General features: G+C 44.4%; 2 protein-coding genes across 2 annotated transcripts; one reads left to right on the plus strand and one right to left on the minus strand. All coding sequences in view use genetic code 11, as the record gives it.

Moving 5' to 3' along the window:
- Positions 1-11,057: 11,057 nt before the first annotated feature.
- On the minus strand, positions 11,058-20,215 carry EGR_04134 (Clathrin interactor; the record flags this gene model as incomplete). Its single annotated transcript, XM_024493383.1, has 10 exons — positions 11,058-11,131; positions 11,381-11,633; positions 14,099-14,375; positions 15,255-15,403; positions 15,491-15,625; positions 15,908-16,124; positions 19,384-19,534; positions 19,572-19,710; positions 19,933-20,134; positions 20,169-20,215. The coding sequence occupies 10 exons, from the start codon at positions 20,213-20,215 to the stop codon at positions 11,058-11,060; spliced, it is 1,644 nt and encodes a 547-aa protein (XP_024352297.1).
- A 1,011-nt stretch (positions 20,216-21,226) lies between these two features.
- EGR_04135 (YY1-associated factor) lies at positions 21,227-23,486 on the plus strand (the record flags this gene model as incomplete). The annotated part of the gene is made up of 4 exons (XM_024493384.1): positions 21,227-21,234; positions 21,550-21,900; positions 21,999-22,179; positions 22,818-23,486. 4 exons carry the CDS (start codon positions 21,227-21,229, stop codon positions 23,484-23,486), a joined length of 1,209 nt encoding a protein of 402 aa, XP_024352298.1.
- Between the last annotated feature and the right edge of the window lie 508 nt (positions 23,487-23,994).

A 23,994-nucleotide genomic window follows, 5' to 3' on the forward strand; every position in this document is an offset into this window, starting at 1 on the left:
GTCTCTGCATAACTTGAGCGGGTAAAATTACCTTTGCTTACTGCCCTAGCACAAAACGGACCATATTTGCGTATGTGTTACGAAAGCCCTAGAAATTCTGTTTTGGAATCTGCTCTTTGATTGGCTCCAGGAGGACAAATAAATCTCAGATTAAAATAGGATACAACGGCTTTTTTGCACGAGAAGGATACGGTTACGGAGCGAAATTCTACACCTTCACATGGGGGGCCATTTCTGTTCCTTCAACCAAGTCATTACTGGATCTCATCCTGCACTACTATTAACAGACTACAATTAATCTTCATTAAGGAGGTGTTCTGGTAAGTCTAGCAAGGACGGGAGACCAAGGAAACAAGACTTTTTACCAGAAAAGCGAGTTCTTGATCTTTTTTACACCAGCATACGCAGACAAAGGGGTTAAATAGACAAACGGGCGCACAGCTTAGTAGGTACTAGACTGTAAACCAGCCACTACTCAGCAGCTGAATTGACTTCAGATTTCTTGACTAGCTTGTATAACGAAAGCTTGAAGATTTTAATGCCCAAGAGAAAAATCGAGAAAGGAATGTAACAGCCGAACGAACACACTGTTGCAGGGATTCGGCGGACCATCCAAGAGGTGCACAAACAACATCTCAGCATTCAGTGGAGGGTGAGTTAAAGAGCCCATGGTATAGGCTAGGCAAGGAGAAAAAAGAACCCGCTTGGTAATCTTCATACCACTTATGCAAATAACCTCAAACGGTCAGTGTGCAGTAGAATAGAACTGCTGCCACGTGCATGGCACAGAACACCTCCTAGGATTACACTAGGATGCAACAAATAACGACTTAATACACATTAAACACCACCAACAAAGGAGTTGAATAATCAAGTATCCACGAAGTGAAACAGCTCAAAAATCTGGTGTTGGTACGAACAAACCACCGTTACCCTTCCAGCACTACCATCAATTGATATCCCTATTCATAATATCTTAGAGGTAGCAACGCACCAGTAAGAAGGTGGAAAAAGGCGGATTTGTCTGGGGAGTCTGTATAAAGATAAAGAAATAGATAAGATCTCATACTGTTGAGTAGGTTTATGCTTACACGCGCTAAATGCACAAGGAACACGGACAAAGGGATCAAGTAACCAAGCAAACACAGCTAAATGGGTTCTGGAGAGCAAACAATTGAGGGACAACTAGTAGAGAGGGGAAAAAAGGGAGAAAACCTGCCTGGAAGGTTTGCATGACCAGAGCCAACTTGGGCACGACATTGCGACTTAAGAAGATGGTCATTTGGGTCATAGGGATGACATTTCGCCAGGGCAGGAGAACTGAGCTGGCGGAGGCGTCAGAGGGATGCCAGTTGGTGAGGCAAAGGGCTAGTTTGTGCAACACCACCTCATGCACAGTGGCGAGGCGAGAGGCCCCACCGAACCATGGCAGCCAGGGGTGCAGCCACGTGTGGATGGGCACCGTGTCTGTCAGTGGGTTCCACGCCTCCACTGCCGTCTGAAGGTTAGAAAGAGAAGGAAGCTTAACGTTATCACAGCCAGTGATCAATTGACAATTAGACCATAAGCCGTCGCAAACTTCACACGGGATGTGTGAGGCGTACCCGAAGACGGGGCAGCACTAGTCCATCAAGGAGGTCGTGTTGAAGAAGGTCCTCGGGCAGGAGGGATTGCCAGGCCTCGAAGACAGCGAGTAGGCGTTCGCAGTCATGCGGGTCCCACTCCATGGTGACGCAGCGTCGCGCCGACGGTAACCAACTCGTCCGCAAGAGGATCTCAAAGGCGCCCGCATCGTCCAAGGCGCTGCGCCACTCCATCAACGCAGAGACGCCATAGCTTGGATTCTGGTGGAGAGAAGGAAAGGGAGACACATATTTGAAGTTTGGATGAGAAGGACGTAACAAGTGTTAAAATCAAAATCCAAGGACTAGGCAACTGTTCGGGCTCTGGCAGCAAAACGGGCTATTCACAATGGAGAAGCCTGGGTGAAAATGAGTAGAGAAAAGGCACATCAAGGCCAGTGATCACAGTTGAAGTTACATCGGGTTCGCATACACATGTACACGATCATATAACAAACACAAGTGTACGTAAAATAACTTCAGATTGAATCGTAAATTTCTCCAAACAATAAAACATTCGAACTGTGTATAATCTACCCTATCACCGATATGTTACCCACATCTCAATTAACAGCTTCAAATTGCCATTGTTGAAGGAACGCCTGATCAGAAACTTGTATAAGCAGGGTTTAGTTTAGAGGTCAATTTCTATTATAACTCCCGTTCCTAGTAGACACAAAGAAAATACACATACAAACTCATAATGGGGGAAAACCGAGGCGTTAGACGCTAAGGAATCTGAACTAGGTGACGCTTCGAGTTGCTGGGGCAACAAAGCAGTATGAGGTGAAAAGTATCAACAGGTTCCGACTGCGAAAAGAGAGGAAGCATAGGATTCGCGAGAGTTACCTCCGGTTCTGGTTGTTCGATCACAGTTTGCTGACTCACATACAGATATTCATACAGTAAATATGGGATTGTGAGATCAAGGGGACCTCGGATCTGGTCCAAGGATTGTGTAATGAAAATGCAACGACTTTGCCTACATTAATATTGAATCATTATGGCTAGGTGGTCGGAGTTAAGGGAAGAGAAAAGCATGATTTCTTGCTGAAACTTCATAAACTTCGCAGCCTTGAAAATAGAGCTGCATTTTGCTAATCCAACAGCCCAAATTTAATGATAATTGGTTGGATAGTTATAGTAAAAGCGCATTTGAATGCAAAAACACCTGAACATCAAATAACTATGTTGGTGTGTCTAAGACCAGAGTTGAAACCTTAGTACTACACTTAACACTTGTGAAACAAGATGAATTTTAGGCAATGGTCAGAAAAATGTATTTAAATACCATTGAAGACCACGCATCTCACCGCTGCGTGCTTCAAATAGACTCAACGACAATAATACAAGCCATATCTAGTAGGCTTATATAGATTTTTAAGTTTAGAAGAGGCAAAAACACATCTGAAAACTCACAACGAGAGGTTTCCAACTGATCAGCATGCTGTCCAAAAGAGGCCGCGCCACGGCAGCAAGGAGAGCAGGCAGTTCAAAGAGATCAGCGCACTCCCGCCGAATTCGTGTGAGCCAGGAGGAACATGCCTCGGGGCTCGATCCGGTATCACCTCTTTTCAGAGCGGACTCGAATTGACTAATGAGATCTAGGGCTGCTGCCAGCTCATCTACATCGAAAGCTGCCTTTTCCACTACCTATTAAAGCAGATAAAATCCGAGTTATTCCAGCAACAAACATACCCATGGATTGGGAAAGTTAGAAGCAACAGCTCATAGGAGATAAACAAATACCAGATCAGACGGCACAGTAAGGAACAAGAGCAATTTTGCCATAAGTTACTCTAATAAATATTTTTAAAAATTCCAAGCTTTAAAGCATAGAAAATAATACTTTAGCTAGTGAAACAATAAGGGTACAGTTTCGCTATCGTAAATGATGCATGTAAATAAGGAAATGAGGAAAGGCCGCGTCTGAAAGATCACAATGACAAGCATGGAGCTAAATAAAACCATAAAACCTCACTGTAAGCAAATAGCCGTGTATTAAGCTCCGAAAATATTAAAGTTCCCTTGGTTTGTCGAATCCCTTTAAGTTTGTCTAGAGTCCAAAAAACACTAATATCAGAACGATATTTGTTTTAACTACATGGGTGAATGCCCTACTATATCACCAAGCGAGCGGTGTTAAGTTCTGCCATTATTACTGAGTGACTAGACTCGCAGCCCTTCTATACCCTTAAGCAACTTTATGGTTTAAGGTTTTCCAACTAGTTGCTAATGCGACAGAGAAGGACTGACGTTAAAAATGAAGACCACGCCCATTGAGAATTAGCGCATAGAATTCGGATGATTTGGGAGTTAAAAACAAAAACGGAAAGCAAAGCCAGACCCGACTCAGACGATCAATTTCATGTTGTAGTCCAGTAGTCCTGTCCTCCTCATAGCGGGCACCACGATCCAGACGCCTGATCTCATCCTCAGTGGTCTTGATGACGAGGTCAATATTGTGGCAGAGCACAGGAACCTCGAAGAAGTGACCCTCAATGCGTCGCTCGCGCTTACGTGATTCTGCATCCACAACATCATCATCGGCCTCATCGACACGTCGACCGTAGCGCGAGGAGCTGGACAGAGCAGCCTCATAGCCTTCATACACACGCTGCTCCCTCTGAGTCATATCAATCACCTTCACTTTGCTCAACTCACTACAACGAAAGAAAGGGGATAGAAAAAACAAAACCAATATGGATAGTTTCCATATGAAACTTACCTGTTCTGGATAAAAGGACCATGCGATTTGATTGCTGCAGCAGGTGTAGCCGGGCTAACACTAGCAATAAGTTCGTCGGCCGACATATAAATGGCTTTGTGAGAGCGCTTTTCTGAGCCAGAGTCGCCGTTTACACCTGACTTTTTCTTGTACCTGGGGAGACCCGCTAAAGCAAAAACACTGCAGACAAATTGAGCCGTGCACATAAAAAGCGAGGAGACTCATTGCTGCTTACAATTATCACTCTGGCGCTCCTGAGGCAACGGAACTGGTTCATTCCCTCTGCGAGGAGCAGCAGCAGCCTCGGGTCCCATTGAACCGACTGCACCTTTTCCAGCACGCTTGACTGCCTCCACTGGGGTAACAATGCCCTGCCCAGCTTTACCAAGGCCCTCACCAGCTTTGAAACCCATCTTCTGCAACAACTTCATCCCAATGCCTTTGGTGTGTCGTTCCCATGACCCAAAACCCTGAGTGGTAGATGAAGACGTGAGTTTACGCGACCGAAATGACGCAGGCTTGGCAAAAACATGCTGCTTTGATGAATTTTCCTTCGCATGGGTGTCCACAGAAAATAAGCGCTTGTCCTCTTCCTCATCTGAGATTCCAACATCCAGGTCTTCTTCGTTCACCACCGATTCCAAAGTTTTGGAACCTTCCTAGAGTAAAAAGAGTGCATCAACTGCAGTCTACGTATGTTTCTACTTAAGTAACTAAACGAAAGTCTGCAGCAACACGAAATTCTTAGCGGTATGGCATGGATAATGAGACAGCTTTGATGAATGGGTATGCCCCAGTTAGGACTTTTGCCCGAGTCAAATGTCCCAAAGGAATACATTAATGATAAGATACCTTAATTCCACCACTGACAAAAGTGATGGGTCCAGAATAGTTTGAACCCTTACGCTTGCGTATGGAGGCCATGGAGCTCATGCCACTTTCTTCGGTTTCGGAGTCAGAATCCGAGGCGAAAACACCATATATCTGCTGCTTCTTGGAAGTGAAACCACGGCGCTTGAGAGGATCAAACATATACTCATAATCCTGCTCTGAAACACCAAACCTATCCATCTCTGGCGACGAATCCATCTCGGGCGCAAGTAAAATCGGGCAGACGTGAAAGAGCACACTGAAACAAGTAACCTATAAGAATGAACAAGCTTACAAGTCAAAAAGTGCGTTAATTCATATTTAAATCAATAAAATGTATTTAAATGCTGTTGATTTAAGTGCAAAGACTACGTCACACACATTAGGTAAATTGTTAAAACTACCATAAGTTGGGTTTGGTTAAAACAGTATATGAATGGGTGGATTTAAACCAAATTTTTAGTTTTCTTTAAAAATTCGTTTACTTAAAGAAAAAAGTATTAACTGATTTATGGACCAACGTAATCCACCTTTGTATTCTGTAATCGGGATCGAATAGATGAAAACGACGTAGATGCCTAAAATGTTGTAAGCTGTGGCTGCTGATTCGTTTAAAGTATCGAATTTTTAACTTTTTTTCCATTTTTGCATAGTAGATATGGAGTAGTGACGAGAATCAGCACCTTTTGTTTTGAGCCTTCCCAAAACTAGTCAGTGGAAGAGAATGATAGAGTTTGATCTCTAAACAACGTAAGAAGGGAGTGTCTTTTAGTTGAGAGATTTCAAGCGCTTTAATTTGAATGCTAATATACTAATAATTGTGTGTTTGTCGTCCTAGATGCTCAACATTATCCTCGGTCAAAAAGTAATTAACGAATATTTGGTTCCTTCAATTTCTCCTCTCCTGCGCCATAAGATGAACAAAGAGTTACTGATAAATTGCCACAGAGTCATTTTCTAGTTGTACTAAAATTCTTTAAAGAAAGATATTGTTGACCTAATCACAAGATTTGTCGAATTATGCGACTTTTGACCCAATAAGGTGTAGCAAATCAAAAAGGTTTTGGGGAGCAGCATCAAATTAAATTTGGTTCGGCATGATGATTAAATAACTGAAGGAAATGACAGCAGTACTACAACAGCTTCAGTGGTAAGCATGACAATGATAGCGGCATCGTCTGCACAAGCCTTGGTCCGTATAATGTAATTTCATTTTATGTAAATGTTTACACCTGTGGGAAAGCACCAACATTAATAACTTCTTGAACCCCTTTTGTTCGTAAATTGGAGGTAACAGGACTAGTTGATGATCTGCCGTTGATATTTGACCAAGAACACAGCACTTGAATTAATATAATATTATTCGAGTTGACATTCAGCATGGAGTTCTACAAAACTCTTAAAGGCAGTCCTAGTTTTTCACTTGGTTTCTCAAAATAACACGTTTTACCAAAGAAAGCAAGTGCAACGCGGCGGTAGTTGTAGTGGACGGTAAGTCCCTAAAGCGTGCAAATTCAAGCAACCCAAGCATAGCAAAGCTCTGGAGGTCCTAAATGGGCAACAATTCCTCCAGTATGTGGTTTTCCACCATCAAATCAGTCAGTGGGAATTTAAAATTGTTAGAAAAAATCTTTGATTTTTGTAAGAATTTGTTTTGGTCTCAAGGTCACTTAAAGCCCCGCTTCAGTTCTTCCACCAGGCAGCATGGCCTTCGTGCCATGCCAGTAGCTCTTCTGTGCTCCGACAATGTAAATTCTGCCCAAGTATTATGTCCATTTTCGTCCTCAGGGAAGTGTCGCAGCGCTACACCTTGGACCAGTCTGTTTATGGGGTTCCTAACGCGTTGGAGAGGAAACGCGGTAAAGGTGTACGTAAAGTAAATACAGCAACTGAATGGGCATCATACAGTCAAGCAAGTAACAAACAGCTTTGGGAATCCCACAAACTTCTTTTGCTTGTTATTAATTGTTTACGACAGACGCAGGTCATATGTCGCCTGCCAAGGGCGGTGAGTCAGGTAGGCGGGCGATAAGATGGACTTTGGAAGAGACAATTTCTTACCTATTGCCTTGGCTCTTTCATATTTTCAACATTGCATTCGTATAAAGATTTGGCTTGAGACCTCTTTCAGATGGTTCCCGGCTTGTAGAGCTCGCTGAAGGTGTTGACAGTTTGCCAGTTGAGTTGGTGTCATTTTCAGCCCTAGTGTTAAGAGTCATCACTAATCCTCCCGTCCGCAACAATATGCTCTTCTCTCACTCGCTAATGTTTAACATTCAACAACAGAACTCAGGGTACTTGTCCTTTAAGATCGGGTTCGCTTTCCGGTGCCACCAATGCAGCGGCCCAAGCCTTTCCTGAATATGTAGGAACAGGCTTAAACAATTTTTATGGGATTTGCAACTAAGAAGCCTTGCCTTTTTTCCTTGTACCTTCATCTCGAAGCTTTCAATGTCTAGTCGGAGCAGCACCGGATGGCAGTTCGAACTGCATCCACCTGTAAGCGTGGTGAGTGGCGTCGGCCCATAGAATCCCCCCATGCAAACACTACACCAGTCATTCTATATACAAATAAGCTATGTTTAACACAATAATTCAAAGAGGTGGATGGAAAGTACATGCGAGGATCGCAAGGCCCATCTAAAGGAGAGAAGAGGATGCATGTTTGCGGTATTGTTTGTTCAAATTCTTCGAATGGGATTAATGTGACTAGATAACAGCTATCTCCGCTTGCCATAAAAGTATAACCACTCTTCCTTTCTGTTTAAAAATTCCCTTGCTTGGTCAAGAATTGTTCCCTTACTGATGCCCAGGTTATTCGTGGGGATCTCTAACAGCCAATAATACCTACTTTCAGGGGGTAACTGAGCCCTGCACCCTCTTACTACCGTAGGTGATCTGACACCTGCAGGGCAAATCAAACCACTACCTGGCGATTCCTGCTTCGCCTCCGTTTTTGAGTTACGGCCACTGAGTGTGAGATTGAGTTGTGCAATTGCTGTTTTCTTTAAGTACCAAGATGACTGCGATAAGCACTGCTTCCCATTCGGGCTGTATTGTTGCCCAGATTCATAATTTGTCCGCGTCACGCATCTAAGATAGTGAGCCTAAGTTACCGCCTTAATGGTATGACTCCATGACTAACAAAGGAGCTAGGATAACGTTTATGCGTATTTCCCAACCATCTCAACACTAAAAGTGAGAGACCTGTACAGCGACCCAGCAAATATTGTCAAAGCAATCTTGAAATCACCATCTGTGGCAGCCTCGAAATCCCACTAGATGCGGTTTTGAGATTTCATCGTCACGAACACATTCATTCCGCCATCACGGTTATCTTAGACTACAAAGAGCAATTTGTGTCATTTACTTGCGGCTCTAATGGCAAGTTGCAATGGGATGCCGTTGGAAAAAAGACACGATGTTGCACGAACTACTTCCAAGGTATAGGTTTCAGGGTCAAGTGGAGCCAATGGATAGGCATAATCCGCTAACGATGTTGTTTCCCCTTGTACGATTGGGCACCGACACCAGGTCTATCATGCCTATTTACCAAAGGGTGCCACTGAGTCCTACCTTCGATTTGTAAGCGAATGTTATTTTGTAGATGTGCCCACTCTTAGGCAATTCAATCCCATCAGGAAAACCAAATTCTATTGTCAGATCAGAGAATGCTCTCATCTCCATACTTTTTTTCAAAAATTAGCCTAATTATACGTTGCCTCTTCCTTTTTGGATGAAATACCAGACAAAGTGTCCATAATTGGATGAATGTTGCAAGTGCAGATGTGCCTATCACTCGGCAAGCGGTTGAACAGTTCCACTGATCGCGTGCAGACGCACACGCCTTCAGCAGCCTCCACTGCCTGTACGCCATCTCGACTACTCGGACTGTTTGCCCAAACGAGTTCACTATGCGAGGGCATTAGGGCACAATTTGCAATCTAACTAACTTGGCATTGTGTGAGGGCTTCAGTCTGTCGTACTTCAAATTCCACTGACTCCAATCGTTCAGCACATATAGGCTTCTAGTCTCAGGGGTTACTCGGGAGTATAAAGTCACCGGATAGGAGAGATATAACTTAAACACATTGAACTGAATCCAACGGCAGGCACTAATGCCATTGGTATCGCATGTCTTCTCAGGGTGACGGAGAATTGATGTGTAACTTGTGTCCAGGGCTCTTGGATGGCTATTGAGGTACCGACTACTTTGTGGCGATTGTCGTGGAAGGGTGGTCAGAGAGATTGCTGATAAGTATAAAGAGGTGGGAGGATGTGTGACAGAACTACTTCTGATTCCAACCGACAAACCCCACTATGGGACAGTTGACACTCCTAGACGCCATGGCACTTAGTCAATTCCATGGCCAGGAGTGGTCGCTGTTTTAACCCGTCTGCAGTGCGTTAAACAGATAGGGTACACAACCAAAACAGAGAAGGGCAGAGCATCAGTGGCCTGAAGGGAGATGATGTGTCTTCGTGTACAATGTTTCTCTCTATTCCGTTTTGCTTTGTTTCCCTCTACTCTGCTAGACTCTTCTCGTTGCTGTGCTGTGTTGGACTGTGAGACGAGATGAAGTGATGTGGCTTGAAAAAGTTTTGCGAGGTCCGTATTACCTTGCCTACATCCTCAACCACACTGTCTAAGGAGAGCAGTGGGCACTCCTCCTCAATTGACTACGTCTACCTCGAATGGCATAGGTGAGCCGATCCTCGAGATAATGCAATACGAAGCTGAAACATGAGCGGGATTGAGCAATCTCACAATAACCGTCCCGGTTGAAAAGCTGTAGGCGGTTTCATTGGCCCTTATTTAGAGACCCTCCGAAGTGATAATGGAACGGATGACCTCACCGCATAACGCTAAAATGGCCACCATGCTCCTCCGCACAACACACGGCTTTAAGTAGTCCTCACTTGCTCTCCACCACTCAGCAGCCTCCCCTTCGGCCCGATTTTTCAACCGCCTCTATTCTCTTCCACTGCACTACACTCTGCTTATAACTCCTTTACGCATTCCGCCTAGCCTTCCTCCACCTTACCTCTGTGTTAAGGGCCACCAATCAATCGCATACACTTGCGCACACGCTACTTTTATCTTATCAGTAGGCAACTGTTGGTCCAGCCCAGTAAAGCTCGACTCTGCTTCTGCGGTCCAATCAACTGGAATCGCATCACCACACTTAAACCAGCACTTGGTTGAAAACCCTCCCACAATTATTGCACTTCTGCCATCCTTCCCACCTCCCCACTTCCCGTTGTTCACTCTCTCTCTCTTTATAACTGCAACCTCCTGGGCACCCTTGAGAGGCTCTTCTGTTCGGTGTTGTGCTGGACTGTGAGGAGACGCGGTGTCGCCTTTTTGGTCTCTAGCCCACGTGCCCTGCCTCACCCTCTATTTTCATCAGCGTTTTTACCGGCCTCTCGGCCAATTACAACGATATCCCACGTCACCTCGCCACGCATCCTCTTGCCTATTACGGCCCCTCACGACCACTGCCAGCCCTACAGCAGGTCTCGAGCCTGAAGACTCAGGTCGGACTCTTGGCCACCACACCTCCTATTGTCCCCCCAAATCTCCACTTTCCCATCTGTTTACTTCTATTTATGCTTTTTCAGCGTTCCTTTTTTAAGGGGAATAACCCCTTAAGTAAATATGCTGCTCTTAGAATATTTATTTTTTGAATTATGCGATTTTGGTTGCCTTTTCGCCGCCCATTACGTAATATGATGTGGGGGATTAACCAGAGAGGCGTAAACTTTTAAGATATCAGATCAGATGAAAGACATTCTTGATAATAAACTCAATGGATGAGTTCCCTTTGGCGACAGCGTTATTTGAAAACCGCGAAATTTGAAAAGTCATCCATCTTTGAGCTGCCCGGTGATGTTGCGTCAAACGCGGCGCCTAAAATTTCAAACAAGAAAGGGTGTAAGTGAATGGAACTTTTCACCTCATCATGAAACAAAGACACATAAGCATTCACGGGACTCTTAAATCCACTCAGTAAATTCCATCGCGATGCAGAACGGTGGTTTAAGCTTTCTTGAATCTCCTAATTCAAAATTACACATTCAACCCAGTGCCGCGGCTATTCCAGCTTCCTACTCAGCCATATGCGAAATAAAGTTAAGGCTTCAAGAAATGCCTTCTCACCACACGAATTTGTTTGAGGCAGCACTGGCTGCGTTACTAATTTATTCTGTTTGAGGCTCTGCAACTGACTGAGGCTTGGAGCCGCGGGTTTTGTGGGGCTCGCCGCGGCAATCTTAAAGTCGATGTCGAGATTGAAGGCGCCCAAACCGCTCCACGTTTTGCCGACGTTGGAAGGGGCGCTCGGTACTCTGCCGCTTATCTGATGCTCAGGGGTGGAATTCACAACAGTAGATGACGGCTTTTGGGGTTGTAACTGCAACGAGAAAGGTCAAAATTCAAGCCGATATGCAAGTCTAACAACCGTAAGCAGGAATCACTAATGTGGTGCTTAAAATTTGGCAAGAAGCACTTATAAATGCCCTGATTAGATAACAGTGAAAGGAGAACCCATATTTGCATTAAGACCGTTACTCAGGTTAACTTTGAGGTTTTGGTGATGTAAAGGTTAAATTGTCATGCGGCCTAGTCAGGAAGAACCACAATTTTTTCGATAGAACGAGGTCCATGTAGTGATGTCTCCGCTACAGTGTGTGCGAATGGCTCAGCGCGAATTGATGATGACTGTTGATGAAGTGGAGATAAGGGAAAAAGAGGAGAGGAAGAAGGCTGAGTGACACGTTCCAGGCATCGCAGATCTGGGCCACCACCGACACCAACCCACGCCTGCGCGTGGAGGGTGGAAGGGGGGTGGGGCGAGAAAAGTGCACGACAGCCACCGATGTGGGGGAGAGATCGATCGAAGGTAGGCGATACCCGCACACGCACACACACTCACGCACGCAGGCAAATAAACCCCAGCGTCAATGCGTGTGTGTGTGTGTATGTACACGTATCTTTAATTGACAGTACTACATTGGCACAGCACAATAGCGCCTGCATTTACTGCAAGCCCGCGAGTAGACGGATTTGACTGCCTTGATACGCGCAGGCACCCACTCCCCTGCATACATGCCTAAAGTAAGACGGCGTCATTTGAACTTTGACTGATAAAGAGAAGCATTTATGCCTTGTAGAGGCTATTGGAACCAATAAGAGGATTTGAAACACCCTTGTGGCGAAAAACGGGGCGCACTGGGGTTGTGCAATGAAGGTGAAGCCTGCTGAGTAGACACTAAAGACAATTGTGTGTGTGTGTGACCTCGCGACTAGCTGACACGTGCTTGTTATCAGTGTGTGATAACTGGTTGCACCGATTCGGCGATTTGGTTGCTTCAAGTCGGTTGAATTTGTAACGTGCAAAGTGAATGGTAGTTGTGCTTGGTAATGGCGGCACAGTGGCGTTTTTTCCATCTTTAAACAGCAAATTTCGATTTTGCCTTGGTAGAGAATCTACTGAAGAGTGTCTGCACGAGACATCGAGATTGACTCAAATAAAAGGGCGTTGATAGGCGGGAGTGTTATGACAGGTGCCTTGACAAACGCCAGTATCTTGTCAGCGTACTAGATGCCTGCGAAAGTGGGTTCACCACTTCCAAAACAAGTGCCAGTCGTTGCGTGACAGACCAGTCGTCGAACCAATAGCAAAAGCAGGAGTTCACGAATGCAACGGATAGTAAGGCACGGTTTGCAATCTGCCTAGCTTAGCAACTTAGTGTGTAGGCTTTGGTCTATCACTTTTGGAATCCTAACGACTATGGAATTCCAGCACATATCGACAACGAGCTCCACACTCTACAAGAGGAAGACATTTTTCCACTGCGATTAAACAACGCAGGATCTTCAGTTCATATGATTTCAGCTATCGTCTTAACACTGTGGCACTTTTTTCCAACCCCACAGACTTCCGGTCCTTCTACAGAGCGACAACAAATCCTCAGGGATGACTGAGAAGGCTACATTGATAGCAGTGGTAAAAAAGGTGGAGATCCTGAAATTCTATGACTGTAAACCAAATCCATACATCGGATGTTATAGATGGTGGAATCTTGAGATCTCATACCAGAAGGGCTATTGAAGCCATTTTCGCAACCACCCCAGTACCATGCTTGACAATGCGGGAAATAATGCCTGAAGCTATACGGATTCAAACGTCCGTCATGGAGCCGCTCAGGACACTTGCAGGAAGGTGCCCTTGTGTCGAAGAAATTAGCCTTCTTTACACCACAAAAGGCCGAGAATAACTCAGCTAGGTAGCTGGAAAAAAAACTAAATTTGAGGCGAACCGGCAACGAGGAATGAACAGAGAACGTAAACGCTGCTACTGACAGCTATCAGCACATGAAATGTCAAACGGTATCCCACTTTGAGGAGTACAAAGTCAACGGATCGCAGAGACCCAACTCAACCGGGTTAACAGAATCCAACGACAGGCCTCAATGCCATTGGAATCACATGTCTTCTCATATTGATGGTAAATTGATGAGCATCTTCAGTTCTGAGCTCGTGGATAAGTTCTAAGGTACCGACTACTTTGCAATGATCTACGTGGAAGAGTGACTACAGAGATTGCCGAGGAGTTTTAAAACTAGAAGGATAAGTAACAGGCATACTCTTGATTGCATTCTAACTATGAGAGTTCTTCAGACAGACACTATCCTAAGCGTCGTGGCACCTAGTTGTGCCGAAGGTCTCACAATCCCTTTTGCAATAATACTCCCACGAGCTACGTAACAGGTAAAACTAAAATCTTGCCACAAAATAATCTGCACGCATGTGATGAAGCGGACGATGGTGGGACTATGGAGCAAGTGGATGCACTTATCAAATGTTTTGGCTTACTGGGACTGTTGAGGGAGTAAGCGCTGTTGTCATGGCAGTATGTGCGAAGGTAGAAGGGGGAGGAGGTGACGTGAATTCGTCGAATAGGGGGTCCACAGATTGTTTGGTCGACTGGGAGCTGGTGGTGGTGATGGTGACAGTTTTGGCCGGTGTCTCGGAGACAGGGGCAGCTTGGAAACTTGAAAAATCACCAAAATCCGCGTCCACCGGGGCACCAGCTGTCGGGGTTGTCTGCGCGGCCACGGGCGGATTCACAGCAGTGAAGTTCGCGAACAGGCTAAGATAGGTGTCATTTAGTTCAGCTTCCGATTTAACTAACCGAGCTAGCTTCCCATCGATGGCATCATTCACACGGGGGAGTATACTTCTTAATCATAGCAACCTCAGTAACAAATCGCCGCATTAACAATGAGCCAATTTAATTCTTGCTGTCTTTTCACCCATGATTGCTTGTTAAAACTTTCAAGCTGGTCATACCCATCCTGCATCTCGAATGAGCTGAGGAATTCATGGATGCAATGGAAAGTGATCACCACTGTTATGTGGAGATGGCAATTTATTCGAACAAAAGCGTGTCCATTTCGATTCATAACTATCACTGCAGTGCGTCGCTCTGTTTGTCTAGGAAATTTTTCAAGTTTTGTATTAGTAAACCACAGCAGACATCTAGGGAAAAACTGTTTTGGAACTAGCATTCGATTGAATACGGCGCCACGATTTTGGGCACAAAGACAACAGTCTCGAATAACAATCCTAGCTTTGGAGCCAGTAATTTATTCTACGAAGAAACGATGCTGCTTTGTGTTAACTCAGCGCCAAGGTAATTAGTATTTTTGGCAGGATCATCACACGTGTATGTACAGTCATGAACATTTACTGCTGCAATCGCCACCGCGATGGCCCCATCAATCCACACTTTTGATAAAGATGAATAAGCAGGTGATAAAAACAAGTACGCAGACTTGGCAAAAGTCTGGTGAAGGTCAAGACATTGCACGATTTTGTTGCAGCCTACAGAGATCTAACTATCTACTGGATGATCTACTGTTATTACGGAGGTCTTACTTGCTATCAATACTTGATATTAATTTCAACAAGGTGTCATGCTTTGAGTGGAGTGAAGAAATGCATCAAATCGACAAACCGGTGAACTCACTCCATAGCAGTAGTCGCAGCATTCTGTGGCAGTTTAGCTTGATGCTTGTCTAACTCAGCGAAAAAGTCGCTGTTATCATCGTTCTGTCTATTCCTTGGTGGCGACGCCAGCATTTCCGTCGAGGGAGGTCTAGGAAGTCTCGTCGGAGGCTACAAGAAAAAAAAGAGAGCTTCAATCATAAAGAACGATTTGCCCAGAGTAACTAGGTCCAACTTTCACAAGGGTCCTTTACGGACCAACATGGCAAGATTATGCGGACCCTCGGAGGGCAGGTAATGGGTCAGTTTAATGAGGGTGCTTATTACCTCATGTGATAGCGATGCTTCCCATTGTTGCATCTTGATTTGATCTTCATCTATCACGTTCAAGTCCTACTTTTGCATGGTAAAAACACTCTTTGCTCTGGCAGTTGTTCGCCACTATGACCACATTTTTTACTTCAATGGATGACAATTAATATTCCATTTGTGAAGAGCGCTTACATCTACATACAGGAGAACAAAATGACCACCTAGAAGAACCCTTGTTCTAACAATTTCTCAGCTATCAATGAACATGCAGATATAAGTCCCAAAGAAAGATTTGGATTACCTTACATGGTTAGATTGAAAATTCCTTCTAGAGATCCGCTTTAATGGAATAAAATGACGAACCGTAACATTGGAACCAGTCGGAGGCAAATCAAAGTCTATCAGGGCAGCAGGAGTCGCTGTTGGCAGCGATTTTTGACTGGTTTGGGTGGTTGGTGAGAGTTTGGAGGTATCAGAGGTCCGCCGATAAGAGTTGTACTCCTCCTCTTCCGGTTGATCAACTGTGGCACCAGGAAAGCTGAAGACCTCCTCTGATACCTTATGCGGGTCCTCCTCGTACCTACGAGGTGAGTGAAAGAGAGGTTTCTAGTGCAAGGAAGCAACAACGCCTTCCCCAAGCAAGTGACAATCAATCAAGGTGTTTCGATTCACAAAGCAGGAAGCACGAATTGAATCTTACAAAACTGCTGCGAACACCTACTGTGCCAGAGTCGCAAAACCCTGTTCACACCCACCAGTCCTTGTTTGAGGTCGAGAAAGTATGCACTAATCCGCACAACAGGAATGGCAAACGGGAGTTGGTGAGATTCTCCAAATTTTCACGTGTCTTAAAAACGCACTCGACGGAACGTCGAGTTCTACCATTACAGTTGCCCTCGTAATCAGGCATAATGTAGGTGCGCCTCAGACATTAGTGGTCACCTAGCAACCATACGCAAACACAGAATGCGTGAAATAGGGAACGATAGCGATAACTCGTATTAAAATGTTAGTTGATGAGTGGGGAGAGTCCAATATATTCAAAAGTAACTAATATGCACTTGAGGAAAGCAATTTCAGGGGTTTGAGTGTAAGCCTTACGGTAAAGAAAGTAAGGGGCGGAGCAATAGAAATGTGAAAGATGCATTGGTTGTTGGTAAAGGATATAAATTGCCAGATATATTTTAGATTTTCCATAAATCCATTTGCTAGACACATAAAATAAGCCAAAAAACGGTTTTAAAGTACTCAAGGCCGGTTCAATTCGAACTTGGCATCGTGCCCTTGTCACAACCAACATGCAAACTTCAAATCAAACGCAGACGTTGACGAGGGCATGTTGCTGTTTATGTCACGTTATTCTCAAACCACGGTGATTTCGACATCACATCCACCTCAGATGTCGTGGGACCCTTTGTATTTACAAACCAGCTGTGTGGAGGATGGTTGTTCCACTCCGAATCAAATAAAGGTCGAGTAACGTCGGCAAATCTCTGAGATCCATTAAGAATGAAAATAGGGCTTCAGAACCAACCACCGGACACCTAGTGCACGACAATTGAATGTTCGACAAAATCCGACTCACCGTTCAAACACCCGACATTCCGCTTTGTGTAATCTCACGAGTTAAATTAAAACACGCCACGAGCATACTCCACCAAAGCGGAGGGAAATGCGGTCCATTTTTAGGTGGCAATACCCGTGTATGGCACACCATACAGTACATACACAACGCAGTGTTCGGGTAGGTAAGCACTCAAAAATAAGAAAACACACGCAGACACAAATACACGGTAAACACACAAAGTTCAAAGTGCACAAGGACTATGCCTGTGTTCAATGTGAAGATGCCACGAGTTGAAACGGGCAACAGTGTGACCTCACCGACGAAGTTGTATCACGCAAGGCCACACATAAACATACACACACAAAGATGGTAAACGGAATGGTGGCTCCAAACCTAAGAGCACTGACCAAATACTGAAGGTCAATAGCTGTGGAGACGCCCAACCACCCCTTCTAGTGGACAAGCGGTTGTACGTGGCAAAATCAGTACTACCACATTTATCAGCAGCTAAAAACGGTGAATTAAATCACATTTTTGGTATTGAGTCAGTGTGTTGGTGTAGTGCCAAGTTGAGAAATAGGTATGCACACAAAGGCAAGCGATAGCCGGTTGTTTTTATTTCAGTAAAACGACACAGTGTGTGCATGTGTGTGTGACATTACCGCTGTGGGAGTCGAAAGCGATGTGCCAAAAAAGAAACTCACATTCGAGTGGAGGAATGGGGAGAGCGAGGCAACAAGGCAGATTCATCGGAAAAACTAAGAGTGGGCGAAAGGAACCATAATACCACACCAGGGGATATTTCAAATGTGTCAAAAGCTTGTTTGGGGCATGGAAGAGAGAGCCACGTGCAAAAAGAAACTGGTAATAGTGGACTAGAAACACAAAAATAGAGGACATAAAGCACAAGACCGGTGCCTAAGTAACGCCCGATACTATTGTTCCCTAAGATTCAACGACTGCACCATGAGAGCGGCAATGTGTACACAATTCGTCGCAAATAGAGTGACCAAAATACTGAGGAATTGAAGCAGTGGTTATCTATCCATAATGCAAACACTAGCTTACTTAAACAAGCACTTTCACGTCAATAAACTGGATAAAATAGCTCTACACTGAAATCTCAAAGGCTTCTATACCTCCTTACTGCAACGTAAGAGCAAAGAAGCCTAGTGCGATCGTTTGAACAAGTTTAGACACACCAGTGATATCGAAATGCTTGGTTTTGCCACAGTAGTCTGTGCAGTATGCACAAACGAGGTGAAAAGAAGTTAGTAGTGCAGTAAGAACTAAATTTGCAGAAGACAGGAGCGTTTACTTAATTGGGAAGCGAAAACACACCTCAACCGCTCATTTGCATCAGGTAGTGTGGAAAAACCAAATCAATGTGCATGCATACGTGCTGCATCCTCCTCGTTATGCACCTATACGCACCAATGCTTATCAAGCTACGGCGATTAAGTGATGCTACAGTGTGCAAGTAAACACGCAGAGTACTCTGTCACCACGGGTCACTTTTAACGCGTTTTAGGCTGTATATACAAGACTCAGGCACTCAAAAAACGAATCGCCTGATTCCACCTATCATGATTTGAATTTGAACAGATTCGGGACTGCACGAAAGGATCTTTCGTGATCTGACTCACTAAACACAGGCAGGTAAAGTGAGATGCAGAAACCAACGACTATTGTAAAAAAAAACTACCGTCACCAATACCGCCGGTAAAGCGAGATTCTACCAAAGGCTGATGATAGGTTGAAACCAGACAACACTGGAAGCGCTTACACTGAAGGTGGTGGAACTCTCGGCTTGCCAAGCAGATCATTCGTGACGACTTTAGCAGCTCTTAGCATATCGGAGAATTTGTCAGCGACATCATCAACGATGGTGCGTTCATGAGCCAACTTCCAGGAATCAAAACTGCCCAGGCGGCTGGAAGAGAACCTGGTGCGCCTCTCATTGCTTCCCTTTCTCTCGCGCCACGGCATCTCAGCCTGTGGCGCACTGAGAGAAGGATAGCGATGGGAGTCACTATAATTCCAATCACCAGCACTGTTGCCATCATCAAACCTTTCAGTAGAGGGTTAGAGTGCGTCACGATAGCAGACCACGCATTTACGCAACGTAAATATAAAAGTTAAGCAGCACGTGGTTAGAGGATGAAGAGTAGGAGAGAATGGAGGGAAAGGAGGCAGGAAAAAGACAATACTTGTGTGATTTGTAGAAAAGTAAACAGAAATACAGAACATAATGTAAGTTAAGGCAACTTACATTCCATAGTCGCCAGAGAAATTAGATCCCATGACATGGCTATTTCCAATACCCGCATAGTCCTTCCGGGCGGTAAGGGCTTTCTGCCGCTCGGCTTGAAGAAATTCCGCATCTTGGAGGAGTTCCACAACTTCGTGAGCTTTGATTCGTACTAGGCGGAAGTGTTACTAAGTTTGTGGAAGTCATACCAGAGGAACCTTGATCACGACCTCGCTCATCAACGCATTGGTAGTTCTCCAGAGAACGGAGGTTGTAGATGTTGTCAAGGGCGATATCACAAACGCGCTCAGATCCACTTCTCAATAGATGTGCAAGAACCACTAGCCCCTAAAGTTTATTAAAAAGCACTATACATCAATTTCACCAATACCATGATGCGAGTGACCAAAAATAAACCAGAGCAACTATATTATGAAAGAATGAAGAAATATCCTACTACTTGGGACAAAATAACCCCAAATATATTGCACAAATTATCACAGATCAGGTGAACATTTTATTTGATGTAAAAATAGCCTGAAATTAATTGAGTAAAGAAAATAAGAGTACCTTGTATATACGGCGCCAATTGGTAGAATTTTCGGGAAAAATTCGGCTCAATAGCATAGTCATAATTTCCAGAAGCCCTTCGGTGTCGTGCGTTTCTCGTGCAAGGTCATTCAAAATCTTTCCATGTGGTCCCCAAGGTTCATCGTTTGTTGCCTCACGAACTTTATTCTCGAGTTCCGTGTAGTTCATAACGGCAGAAGTTCTGAAGCAAAGTATTAAAAGAAGGATATACTCACATTTTATCAACCCATACTTTCCCCTTCTCCAAATACTCGCGAAACATGTCGAGGGCGCTGTAACGAGCTATCCGATAAGGTCACGAAACGAGCTTATTTCGTTAAAGTAGGCGCTAACCTAGCAGATACTATTTTGGATAAGTGAACAACTCCGATGGTATATCCGACCCTGAATTCTTCAAATTTTCTGGCAAAATGTAGAGCAAATTCAGTGCTTTAACCTCTTTTGCCCACCGCGGGCTTCAAAGAGGAAATAAAGGGGAGTAAGTATAGAACAGCTTAATTTAAAACAGTAGGTGCAACACTAATTTGAAAAAAATGTCGCATAAAGATTAGTTTGCTATTGCTGCAGAAAACGTGGTTTTCATAATACTCAAAGCGCTTGCTTAGGCAGACACACGAATTGCATTTACTTACCTTATTTGCATGCATTTTAATTTTTGATTTATTAAATTTTGCTTAAGCAGCTTTTTTGCGCTTTTACAGAAAAAAAGGATAATGTTAAAGGCACAAGAGCTTGTGTTTGCATAAGTTGCCACGGGGGGCGGGATTCGTAGATTCCCCTTTCTCCGGAGAACAAACCTTATGCTTTCTACCTAGGAATGGATTCACGTCACACTGAGTCGTTAAGGTGTTTACTTTTATTTTGTTTGTCCATCTTTTGGGAGTGATTGTGGCTCAGAAACAATGTGTTTTTCGAGGCTGATATTGCCAATACAAAATTAAAACCTGCCTCACTATTTGCGTATATGCTTTAATTATTTAGGCGGTTACAACAGCTGATGTCTGAATTGGGGTCTTTTTTTTGCAATCTCCTTTTCTTAAGGTTGGTGGGGAAAGGAAGGTCAGAGGCTTCATTTTTTTTGCCTCCTCTTGTTCTGTGCTACTTCTGGCTTAGACTATTGAAAAGGTTTGGAAAGAACCGCATTCCGTTTGATATTTATAGTAGGGGGTGATTTCGATGATAGTTTGCTTCGTTAGTCACCATTTTGCTTGAAATATTCCCCATTTAAGGACAAAATAAACATTTATTTCAACTTCACTGCTTCATTATCACAATGGCTATGTTAGTTTGTTGTTATACGATAAGCACTATTCGTCCTTCTGTTTTTTAGGCTATCGCTTTGAATTTGTACCACTTTACTGTTTTAATTAACTTCATTCTGATTTTCGCTATTCGGACCTTGCTTAATTAAGTGGAATGATGGTGTAGGCTCTCATTTCATCTTGTCATTTAATTTCTCTCTGGCCTTTCTGTAAAGGTAGAGAAATAGGATTTGAATGTGTGTTGGCATTATGAGTAAGCTCGCAGACCTTTGGTTTTAAGCTCATAATCTAGGCATGCTGGCTCGTACTTTATGCTTCCTTTTTATTCTTCCAGAAAACGAAAACATCGACTATCCTCCACGTTGGCAACTGGCGGAGAGGAAGAATTTTGGGACTGCACGGTGTGCACTTACAAGAACTCTGCTGAGGCTTTTCGTTGTGAAATGTGCCAGACTCGCAAAGGCACTTCGACCCGCAAACCAAAGTTGAATAGACAGATTGTGGAGGAGCAAAATCTCATTGCCCGGACCATCATCAAGGAACGCCTAGAAGAGAGTGGTGCAAAAACCGCCGGCACGGAATCCACCACGCATCACCGTCGAAAGTACCATCGACATCTAAATTCTAATAGCAGCGCATCGGCCTCTGCCTCAGCGTTAAAACGTGTTGCATTATTGCGCCCCGGGTAAGGCAGTTTTTCGATAACTGTGATATATTTTTATATCGGACCCTATGTGCCACGTGGTGGAATGTCAAATACTTTGCAATGGCTTGTGATTACAGATCTCTTCGCAATGTCGATCGTTCATGTCCGCAGCACTTTGAGGTATTCGCAAATGGATTCAGCGTGGTTATCACGGAGTATTATCCCAAAGTATCCTCCCCTGCTACAACCCCGGGTGGTAGCAAACAGGTGTCTTCATTGTCCAACAGCCCCGTTCTTTCTACTCCTGCGTTGTTTGCAGTACGTTCTTACTTTATCCCCTTCTTAGAAGTAGGGTTTTGCCTTTGATACTTCACCGGACTCTAATTTCTGAGATGACAAATAAGTGGATCTTAAGTGGCTTATTTGTAAAGTTCTGTTTATATATAAAATACAGATTATCCTAAATTTTACGGGTGAAATCGGCCGGAAGATGCTTTATCAATTCCAATTTAAATATGCGTTGTGTAATTGGAGTCATCGGTCGGCTGCTTGATCATAAATCCTATGCTTGGTAGCGTTTCAGTCTAACTTTAATCACTTATTAAAGTTCAATGTTCTTTATGCCTGAATATTTTTTAGCTGTTTAAGAATTTTCCATATGATATGATTTCCTCTTTAAAATCGTGTTGTCATTTGGAAGGAAAACCCCATGGCTGGTAATCACTCTTGATTCAACATTTGAAATGGAATCCCCAGCTTTATTGATCCTAAAAGAATTTTTGCCTCTAAGTTACACCTCTGTATATGCGCAGGAATTGGGGCTGGAAGGGTAGACAGTATTGTCAGAACCGTCTGCGGTCAGCATCCTGATTTGGTATATAGTTAAAAGTATCAGTATCCACACTTCCTATTTTGATTGGCAAAAGGGTTGACCTTTTCCATTTGCCTCTTTCAAGGGTTCTGCAACCATTCCACTAGGAACGGGTGCAACAAAAGTAGAAAACACTTCCAATTCCGAACCTCCAACTACCAACCATCTCCCATCGTCGCCATCCTCTGCAGGTGTTACTAGTGGTGACCATCCCACCTCAACTCCATTGGACGATCCAATTGCTATAACCAAGGAGGAGGAAGGGGAAGAAGAAGGGAAGGCAAAAGTCCACTTGGGCTTTAAAGAGCCCCACCCTGCTGAAGAGGATCTTGACGACACAAGCCGCACATCTCCCTCAGTCGCACCGAAATCTGAGGCGACTGAAACTCCGGTGGAGAGTTTGTTCAACGCAATGACCGTGTCTGGTCGAAGGAAGCGACGCAAACGTCGGCTGCAGAGTGATACCTCCATCAATAAATCGTCCCGATCTCTGCGTAGCAGTGCTGGCTCCTCCGCCGTGGCATCGCGCAGCAGACGGGTCAGTCGGATAGCTCGCGCTTCTCTCTACCGTGTCGCAAGCGCCCCTCGTTCCTACAAGCGTCGAAAGATCGCCACGCCATCCACTGCTGCTTCCGTGGAGCCTACTTCCTCTTTGGACCTGACCTCTCCCATGAACGTGGAGTCTACCGCCCCCATGACTGACAGTTGCGGTGCAGTGGCACTGGAGATGTCTGCAGCCAGTGCGTCTACCTAGACACGCATCTCCTCTCCCTCCTCTTTCCATGTATATATGTTATGTAGGCGGTTCATCTCTCCCTCCCAGATCTCCCGTTCCTACCACACCTTTTATGTGTACAGTTGTCAGTGGGTTCGTGCCTTCTCCACTCTCCTCTACCTATCTCCATATGTATGTCTGTTCGCTATATTGGGGAAATGGTTGTTTGGATAAATAAACTCGCTGTGTGAGCGTACTATGTGCTACTTCTCCTGTTGTCTGCTTGAGGACCATCTTTTGACCAATGCTTTTAATGCTTAGCTGCTCTTCTTGGTATTTCAATATGACAGGCTACTGCAGATGATACGAATTGTAGATAACAGGAAGGTTCAGGTGGTGGGATTTCTGGCGAAACGATAATGCTACTAGCTGTGCCTTTGATTTCCTCCTTGGTTGTCCTGCTCAGATTCTGTTCTCGATGTGTGTCACTGTGGTGCAAGATAGGATGTTATGACTTCAAAAGTGGATGCCTGCTAGTATTAGAAGG

The sequence above is a fragment of the Echinococcus granulosus genome (genome assembly GCF_000524195.1).
Source record: "Echinococcus granulosus chromosome Unknown EG_S00024, whole genome shotgun sequence".
Lineage (NCBI taxonomy): Eukaryota > Metazoa > Platyhelminthes > Cestoda > Cyclophyllidea > Taeniidae > Echinococcus > Echinococcus granulosus.